This window comes from Antechinus flavipes, chromosome 1 (genome assembly GCF_016432865.1).
Source record: "Antechinus flavipes isolate AdamAnt ecotype Samford, QLD, Australia chromosome 1, AdamAnt_v2, whole genome shotgun sequence".
NCBI classification, from domain to species: Eukaryota; Metazoa; Chordata; class Mammalia; order Dasyuromorphia; family Dasyuridae; genus Antechinus; species Antechinus flavipes.
This window is the reverse complement of record NC_067398.1, coordinates 327,246,123-327,256,054: the sequence shown is the minus strand read 5'-3', so window position 1 is coordinate 327,256,054 and position 9,932 is coordinate 327,246,123. Positions and strand designations below refer to the sequence as shown.

General features: G+C 38.9%; 1 protein-coding gene across 6 annotated transcripts in view; it reads left to right on the top strand.

The window, feature by feature from the left end:
• Nucleotides 1–8,796: 8,796 nt before the first annotated feature.
• Nucleotides 8,797–9,932, top strand: part of CTNNAL1 (catenin alpha like 1) — a 96,327-nt gene continuing 95,191 nt past the window's right edge. For 2 of the 6 annotated variants that reach the window (XM_051966930.1, XM_051966900.1), the window contains exon 1: nucleotides 9,165–9,406. In XM_051966930.1, coding sequence (XP_051822890.1) covers nucleotides 9,266–9,406 — 141 coding nt within the window. In that variant the 5' untranslated portion in view covers nucleotides 9,165–9,265. Of the gene's footprint in view, nucleotides 8,815–8,844; nucleotides 8,961–9,164; nucleotides 9,677–9,932 lie in introns of those variants that run through there. The other 4 variants (XM_051966923.1, XM_051966945.1, XM_051966908.1 and 1 more) reach the window with 4 other exon arrangements.

The following is a 9,932-nucleotide window of genomic DNA, read 5'->3' as shown; positions in this document are numbered from 1 at the left end:
ATTTAACAATAAAGATATCATCGGTGGCCTTGGAGAGAACATTGGGAAGGAAAGGCTGATTGTAAGGAGCTGGGAAATGAATGGGAGATAGTAAAAGCAACAAGTACAAATAACTTCTTTTTTTTCTGGGAGTTTATTCATGAAGGGAGAAAAGATATGACATGCTAAGATACAAAAAAGGTTTTTTTAAGGATGGGCAAAACCTGGACATATTTGAAGGCAGTAGAGAAGTCAGTGGAAAAGGCTAAAGATGAGAAAGGGGGAGAGGAAGAGAAAAAGAAAGGAGGAGGAGGAGGGGGAAGAGAAAGAAAAGAAGAAGAAGAGGAGGAGGAGGAGGAAGAGGAGGAGAGAAAGAGGAGGAGAAGAAGGAGGAAGAGAAGGAGGAGAAGGAGGAAGAGAAGGAGGAGGAGGAGGAAAAGGAGGAGGAAGAAGAAGAAGAGGGGGAAAAGGAGGAGGAGCAGCAGAGAAGAGTTTGAAGTGATTATCATGAGGAGTGGGACAGAGAGTCAACCAAGGAAGAGTAAATGGCTCACCATGCATGAAGATTCAGTTGAGATTAGATAAAATAAACCTGGAAATATCTTCCCCTTCTCCTGACCTCATCTTCCTCCTTATCCTTCTCCAAACTTTTCTATTTTTATTGAGGTTCAACCACCTAGATTCCTATAGTTGGAGTTATCCCTCATTCTTCCATGTTCATCATCACCCATATCAAATTTGTTATCATGTCTTGTCAATTCTATCTCCATATCTCTTATATTTTACTACAGTTATATAGCTACCATTCTAGTTTAAACACATATCAATGTTTACCTAAATTACTGTAATAGACTCCTAATTTGTCTCCCAGACTGGAAAAATTTTATAGTTTCTTCTGTTATCTGATTTCCACATACCTTTACAATTCTATTTCTTTGTATTGCCCTTCATGAACTCTACATTTCAGTCAAACTAGAAATATTTTGCTTATTGTTCCTCAAGTTAAATACTTCATTTCCTGCCTTCATGCATCCATACAAAGCACACTTTATGCTTAGAATGGCATCCTTTCTCATCTGCCTCCCAAAGTCTGTCTTTCTTCAAGATTTAGTTCAAGGGTCACCTCCTTCATAATCCTTCCAGTTAGTACTTTCTCTCTCAATTTTTCTTTTTTTATGTAGCACAGATACACCTCCTAGGTAGCAAAAACAGAAGGAAGTGGATAGCAAAACACAGAAGATAGTCCATATGACAAAAATATTTTCTTCTCCCTCTTCATTATCAACTTCTGGCTTGCAGCAACAATGACCTAGGGAAAATTTATGGTTTTAGATTATAAATCTTTCTCTGCTTTCATTTCTCCTACTTATCATCTTAGGTTGGCTTAGAAAAATATTGCAAACACTTGCTTGCTGTCTTGGGGAGGGGAGAAAGGAGGAGGAAGGGGAGAAAATTATGGAACACAAGGTTTTTGCCAAGGTGAATATTGAAAAGTATCTTTGCGTATATTTGGAAAAATAAAATACCATTAAAAAAAGAAAAAGGAAAAAAACTGTTGCAGAGAGCACTAGCACAGGGGATAGATACAACTCCTGATCATATTTCAGATTTATCTTTCCCATGGCTGATTACTACTCAGCTAATACCAAACATACTAAATCAAGCACACTATTTATTTTCTTTCTAATCTAGTTATGGAATTACCCATAGTTTAAAAGGGGGACCTGAGTTGGATTCTGTTATTATCCTTATTTTACAGTCAAGAAAACTGAGGCAAACAGAAGTTAAGTCACTTTAAAGTTAAATTAAATCAAGACCACACAGCTAGTAAGTGTTGAAGTCATATTTGAACTTATCTTCCTTATTCTAGGCCTGCCACTCTATCCACTTACTGCACTATATCACAGCAAACATATCCAAAGTAGAAAAGTGGTTTTTTTTTAATTAAACATATTTAGAGCAAAGATTTTGTTTTTCTTTTTTTAATATTTAATTTTTCCAAATACATGCAAAGATAGTTTTCAACAGTCATCTTTGCAAAAACTTGTGTTCCATATATATATATGTATATATATGTGCTATTATTAATAATAATTTTTTCCTTTTCATAACCAAGCAGAAAAAATAGAGAAAGATTATGTCATATAACTTTCTCTGGATCTGTGTAAAGTCCACAATGACATTTTTCTAATCAGGAAAGGGTTACTCTGGCAACCATTCTTCTAAGGCAAACAGCTCATTTTTCATCAAAGCCTAATTTACAGTGAGAATAATTTTTTAATAAGCTTTGCAATTTTACAAGCTAGACCTTGCCAGAGATATACTTCTAATTTTAACTCTTATCACATGAACATAAAATCATCAAATCATAGGTATGTATCAGAAATCATTTAATCCAAATACTCCTCATTTTACATATAAGGAAACTGAGGTTCATTCTTTAAAAAGTCTTGACTTTGATTTTGTTTTGGACATTTTAAATCTACCTGAATAGAATAGAGTTTTTCTAGAATAGAGTTCTGAATACTTTGGAGAAGAAAAGAGACAGTTTTCTCCACAAGACTTAACATAGTTTTCACTAACTATAACTGATGGCTATTCAGTGAAACATTTTAAAACAGCCTCTTTATGATAAAATGTAATATATTTCTGGAGGCAGTTAGGTGGCTCAATGGATATTGTACTAAGCTTGGAGTCAGGAAGATGAGTTTATTGTGTAACCCTGGACAAGTCACTTACTCCTGTTTTTCTCAGTTTCCTCATCTGTAAAATAAACTGGAGAAGAATATGGTAAATGACTCCAGTATCTTTGGCAAGAAAACCCCATGGACAGTATTTCATGGAGTCACAAAGAATTGGTTCTGAAGAAATGACAACAAATATGTTCCTGATGGTAACAATTGTTTCATTTTTGTCTTTATTTTCCCTGTGCCTGGTACATAGTAAATACTTAATAACTACTTGTTGGTTGCTTGCTTTATTCTACTAAGATAAGGAAACTTTGTAGCTCAATAAATTCCCTGATACTTCTCAAGGGAATAGAGTTCTTTTGCTGTGGCTATGGTAGAAGTATATAGCTGATATTAAAACAACAATAGTTAAAGCACAGTCCCTACCCTCAACTCAAATGAACAAGCAAATATCTACTATCTACCAAGGACTATGTTAAGTCTTGGAGTTATGAAGAAAGGCAAAAGAGTCCCTGCTTTGAAGGAGATGATAATCTAACAGAGGTAGTCCTAGGGGAAAGGCACTAATTTGAAGGAGGATTGGGAAAAGTGTTCTTGAAGAAAGGATTTCATCTAAGGCTTGAAGGAAGCCAAAGAAACAAGGAGAAGATAAGAGAAAATTCTAAGCCTGAGGGACAGTCAATGAAAATACAGGTAGTAAGAAGATGGAGTGTAATGTGAGAGGCAACAGCAAGGAGTCAGTGCCACTGAATCAGAGTATGTGTAGAGGAGTAAGGCTAAAAAAGACTAGAAAGATAGGAAGGGGCAGATTATAAATGGCTTTAAATCCAAACACGATTTTTAAATTGATACTTCAGGTGACAGGGAATCATTGGAGTTTATTGAATGGGCTAGAGAAAGGGGCTGACATAGTTAGATCTGTGCTTTCGAAAGGTCATTTTGATAGATGAATGGAGGAGGGATTGAGGTGAAAAGAGACTTGAAGCAGTAAGACCAGAAAAAATGGAAATTGCTGTTTTATTGAGACAAGAATTACACAGATGAAATAATATTGCAATATAAGATATACATAGGACAAATAGCTAAACAATGTGGTTTTGACAAAACATAAACCTTCCCCTTACATGGTATAGTAGAAAGAATTTTGTTTCTGGAATCAGACAGCTCTGGCTTCCAATTCTGTGACCTTGGTCATGAGCCTCAGTTTCTCATCTATAAAATTAGCAGGCTATGAACAAGAGGGAATCTGAGACCTTTCCTGGATCTAGAGCTATAACCCCTTCCTCTTATTAACTTATCAGAATGACAACAGACCATTCTCTTAAAAAAAAAATCACCACTAGTGATGAAGATTTGTGAAAATATAAACTATGTACAAGTAGACAATAACAGATTTATGAATTAGATAGGAAATAGTTTTGTATACCTTAAAGAATGTCTTACTGTGAACCCTCAGGCTATGGTTCTGAGAACTTGAGTTCACTGCTTAAAGATCCATGATGATTTCCTGTAACATAAGTTTAAGTCCAAATTCTTCTTCTGACAAGCTGATCCTATTATTCCTCCACATAATCCTCTGTTCCTACAGCAAGTTTCCTCAACAGTCACATAATTTTTGTCCATGAAATACCTTCTATAAAAATCTTTAGCTAACTCAAGATATAATTTACTCTTCTCTCAGATCTATCCTTGACTTTCTGGACTTCCCCTCTATGTCTTAGCAGCTCTCACTTTTGGAGTAAGAAGCATACTCAATCTTCTCAACCTTAAAAATCTTTCCATTACTCTCTATCCCTCCATTGTTTGGCAAATTTCTCCTAAAAGGTTCCCCATTTTAAGGAAGTACCCAGGCAACCATGCTCACTCCATTCCTCTTCCAGCTCTGACATTCACTCACTATAGACTTCTCTATTCTTCCACAGGGGACTTGTACAGGGTAATAGCATTCCTGGGTAGGGAGCCCTTTGGCAGTGGAGAAAGTTCATAAGCCAAAGCAACAGTAACCAAAATAGGGCTGAGTTCTTGGACTAAGAGTAGAGTCCTGTCTCACTTTCAGAATCTAGTTCAGCATGCACAAGAATAACCAAGAATAACCTGCAATAACCTGCAGACCAAAGAGGAATCTACAATTTTGCCAGTCTGAACCAACAAAACTTTCCAGCTGGCTAATAGGGACAAAGTCCAATAGCAATCTACTCTTGCACAGACCCAAACCCAATTCAAGAATTTGCAGAGCTCAGACTAGGAAAATAGAAAACTTTTTTTATCCTGAATCAGACCACTTTGGGAGTACTGAAAATTTGCTGTCCATGAGACTCTGTAATAGTGCAATACACAATAAAGTAGTAATAGGGCCAGCCTAGCCCATCTCTCCATAAGTGAGGCATAACTTTACTCTAATATCAAATATGAAGTCAGAAAGTAAGCTGCAAGAATGTGAAGGGCGGGGGCAGGGGGAAGAATCCCAACAAAATGAGCTATTGTGGTAGCAGGGATGCATAAGAATACAAACTGAAGAAGAGAATGACTTTAAAACATCTAAAAGCAATGCCACAGAGAAAAACATAGCTTGGATACAAACTCAACTAGAAATCCTTGGAAAAAATGAAGCAAGAGTTTTTTTTTTAATGTGTTTATAAATGGAATGAAAACATTTGAGGGGGAATTTTTTTTTAATTTTTTATTTTGAGTTACACAGATTTTTTTTTATTTTTAAAGTAAAGGCATTTATAATGGCAACTCAGAAGTTTTTGCTATCACATAATACAGAATATTTTATACTTGAGGCCAAACATAATGATCAGTGAAGTTTATTACATAAAATAGTTAGATACTATAGGACAGTATTAAAAAAACCTACCTGCTCTTATTCCTTTATATCTAATATTCCATGAACTATTGTATCATTGGACAAAATATTTTTTTTTGCTAATGAACAAAAGTATTAGGATGTAAACTAATGCTTAGCCAGATAAGAGCTGGCAGCTACAATAATACATCAGACAGAACCTCATTTCCTCATCTATAAAATTAACAGGCCTTCCACAGTCTAATTGATGACAAATCCCTGTGCTACAAATGCAAATCCCAAAATATCCTGGCTAACTTTGCTGAAAATTGTCCTGAGCTAGACCATTACTTATTTACTCTAGATCCTCATTCTGCCTCATGACCCTTATAATCATCTGGTCATTCCTTTCTCTGTATTCTTCATCTAATCAAATCATCAAGGGTATGCATTTTAGGTGCTACACTACAGATACTTTCTACCACTGCTTTGTAGGATTCCCCTTTTCCATTGTTTGCCATTTTCAGGACAATGACTGTTATTGCAGGTTGTCAGACAGTATACTACCCCAATGTAGGGTCTCTCCCACCACACTGATCTATATCCTCTCATTGACCTTTAAAAAAAATCTTCCTGTGTCCATGATTGACCCCAGGGGTTCTAACTTCCTGAGGGGGAAAAGTGTAAAAGGAATAAGTACTATAAAAGAATTAGAAAACTAATAAATAGCTTGTCACAAGAGATTCAAAAGACCTTATCCAAGCAACAAACTAACCCCAAATTCAAATGGATCAAAAAGAAGCTAATGATTACATGAAGCAACAAGAAATCAAAAGACCAAAACAAAAGTCAAAACTTAAACAAAGTCAAAAAAATGGAAAAGAAAATAAAGAAAATATAAGGCGTCTTATAGCAAAAACCTGGGGAACAGATTCAGGAGAAAAATTTTTTAAAACTTTGGACTATTTGAATGCCATGACAGAAAAAGTAGACTATGTTTTAGGAAATCTTATTGTTTTTGTTTTGTTTTGTTTTTATGAGGCAATTGGGTTTAGTGACTTGCCCAGGGTCACACAGCTAGGAAGTATTAAGTGTCTGAGGCCAGATTCCTCCTGACTTCAGGGCTGGTACTCTATCCACTGTGCTATCTAGCTGCCCTAGTTCAGAAAATCTTAGAGGAAAACTGCCTGGATCTCTTACACCAGAGAGCAAAGTAGAAATAGAAAGGATTTATCAGCTACCACCTAGAAGAAATTCCAAAATGAAGACTCCCAGGGATATGACAGCCAAAACCCAGAGCTTCCAGTTCAGTTAAAAAATACTGCTAATAGCCAGATAGAAAGTATTCAAGTACTGAAGAGCCACAGTGAGGACGACACATGATTTACCAGCCACCATTATAAAGGAGTAGAGAGCTTGAAATATGATATTCCAGATGGCAAAGGCTATGAGCTTACAGTCAAGAATAACCTACCCAGCAAATCTGAGTATAATGCTATGGGGGAAGTGGATTTTTAATGAAATAGAAGACTTCCAAGTGTGTCTGATAAAAACTCAAGAGCTATAGAGAAACTTTGACATTCAAATCTAGGAGGGAAGAGAAATATAAAAAGTTAGTATGAATGAACAATAATAAAGGGCTAAACAAGCAAAAAATGCTTATATTCAGATATGGGGAAATGATACATGTGTCCCCTCTGATCCCTGTCATTATCAGAATTCATACAGGGGATTCAATTAGAGAGGGCTTGAAAATAGTTATATATTGATGATTTTAAGAATAAAAATATACTGATGTGGGGGAGAAAGGAAAGGGAAGAAAAGGAAAGGAAGATTCAAGAAATTATCTCAAATAAGTAGGGTGCACATATAGGTATCTATAGAAACAAATAAGGAGGTGATTGGGATTTGAATTTCACTCTCATCTGAACAGATCAAAAAAAGGAAGACTATACCCACACAGTGGTGGATACAGAAAGGCATTTCACTAAACAAGAAAATAGAAGAAAAGGGGATGGGTAAATTAAAGGGAAGGTAAATTAAGGGAGAGATTGATCCTAGATAAAGGGAATTCTAAGGATGCACAAAAATATTTATAGTTCTTTTTGAGGTGGAAAAGAATGGCAATCTAAGTCCACATAAATTGTAGACTGAATAAATAAATTATGTATTTAAATATCATGGAATATATTTATTATTTTGTATTTAAATATGATTGTGCTAAACTCTTAGCAATGTAATGACCAAATAAAATTCCAGAGGTCTAATGAAAAAACAGGCTACTTACGACCTGATAGAGAGGTGAAGGACTGAGACATGATATATATATTTTTTTTAATGTAGGCAGTGTGGAAATTTGCCTTAATTGAATCTACATTTTTGTAATAACTTTTGATTTTCTTGTGTTCTTTATAGTAAGAGAGTTGGGAGAAAAGGAAGAGAAGACAGATTTTGGTAGATTAAAACAAATATATGCACATATAATTTAAGAACCTAAAAGAAACTCGGATTCTAGAACTGACTGACTTGGTAGTTTAAAAATAAAAAATAAAAATTACTAAGTAAAAGTGTACTGTACTTATTTGCTTGCTGTTTAAAACCTTGGATCCTTGACCAAGTTAAGGGATTTAACTGGAGATCACACAGCTAGTAAGTGTCTGGGGCAATATTTCAATTTAAGGTCTTCCTCACTTTAGGACAAGTGTTTCATTCACATTTCCACTTCGCTGCCTCTTGCTCTCCAAGTTGTTTTGCAGTAGGGAAACTACTCTTACAGGGAAGTTGCCGGATTACAGGGATTCAGTCTAAGAAATTGACACCCCTTTTCCAGGTCCAACCTTTCAAGTGGGTATACCAAAAATATCTTCCACCTCGACTTAAATCAAGTTAGAAGAGATTCTAAAGATAATTCCATCCAACACCTTTATAATAAACAGCTTGCGAAGGAATTATTCTAGTCTACAAAAATAAACGTTACTTCCTTTTCCTTCCTTCCTTCCTATTCTCTCTCTCTCTCTCTCTCTCTCTCTCTCTCTCTCTCTCTCTCTCTCTCTTCTCTCTCTCTCTCTCTCTCTCTCTCTCCTTCCTTCTTTCCTTCCTTCTCTCTCCTCTCCTTTTTTTTTCTTTCCTTCCTACACCCTTGGAGTTCAAATATTTGTTAGATGAGTGAATCAATAACTTTTCCTTCAGCCCCGGTTAGGGTGTGTATAACAAAGGTATTTGAAAAGCCAGAGGGTATGATTTTCCCCAGAAATAAATTAAACGGAACTATGTTGAAACGTGAACTGGAGGCATTCTTGGAAACACCCAGAAAAACTAATACAGAAAATACTTTCTAGGTAGAGCTTGATTCTAATGGTAAATGCTCTTTGATCTCTTTCAGGACCATCCCGAGTGCTTCGATTAAGGCAGTTTCGGCCAGGCTCATTGAAATGACTCTATCTCTGGGATTACCTAGGAACTTGACACCTTAGGTGAGCGTAGCCTGCGCGACCTTCACACAGGTAAGCCGGAGGATATGTGGCGATGGGAGCAGGGTTTAGTTAGACCCGCTTCTCTCCTCTCCTGGGCTACCCCCTCAGTTGGCGCGCGGGGCCCCTCCTCCCCCACCCCCTTCCCCAGCTGCAAGGCGGGGTGGGCGGGCGGGCGGCGCGAGCCAGGCGGGGGGGCGGGGCAAAGGCGGAGCGCAGCGGGCGCAGCAGCTTTGGTGGCGCCGGGGGCGGCAGCGGCGGCGGTGTGACGGCTGGGCTGTGGTGGAGTGTGGTGAGAGTCCCGGAGCTGTGGGCCTGCTCCGCCGTCGCGGACCACCATGGCCACCTCTCCCGGCGGCAGTGGCGGCGGTGGCAGCTTGGGGGTTTCCTCACTAAACTTCCCGGGCTTTGGCTTTGACTCTGGACTGGAGATCAAAACTCGCTCGGTGGAGCAGACCCTTCTTCCGCTGGTGTCGCAGGTAAGATCGCGCCCCGAACTAGCCGGGACTCCTTGACCCCCTGACCCGCGCGCGGCCTCGGCGCCCCCTCCCCCACCACGGTCCCTGGGTTGCCTGCCGGGGCGCGGGAGGCGGAGGAAGCGGGCAGGCGATGGCGGCCGGCCGCGGAGAGCGCGGGGGCGCCTGATTCCTCAAACTCCGGAGGAGCTGAGCGGAGTGGGAGGACGCTTGACTTTTACCCATCCCGTGCCTGTCTCGTCCTTAACGGTCTCTGAGAACCCGACATAGAATGTGAGTGTCTATATGTGTGCAACGCCGAGCCCTAAAGTTTCTTGTGGGTCTCCCGAGGGCGCGAGCCTGGAAGGCACGCAGCCCTGCAGCAGGGACGGCGGAAGGGAGTCAGGGAGTCGGGGCTGCGGGATCTACTGCCCAGACTTAGTGAAAGTGCTGAAATCTTCCTGTTAGTTCTGTTGTTCTCTTTGTGTGCCCAGAGGGCAGGCAACAAACCACGAGCCGGAGTTGGTAATCTCCCTGAAAGGCACCCTGC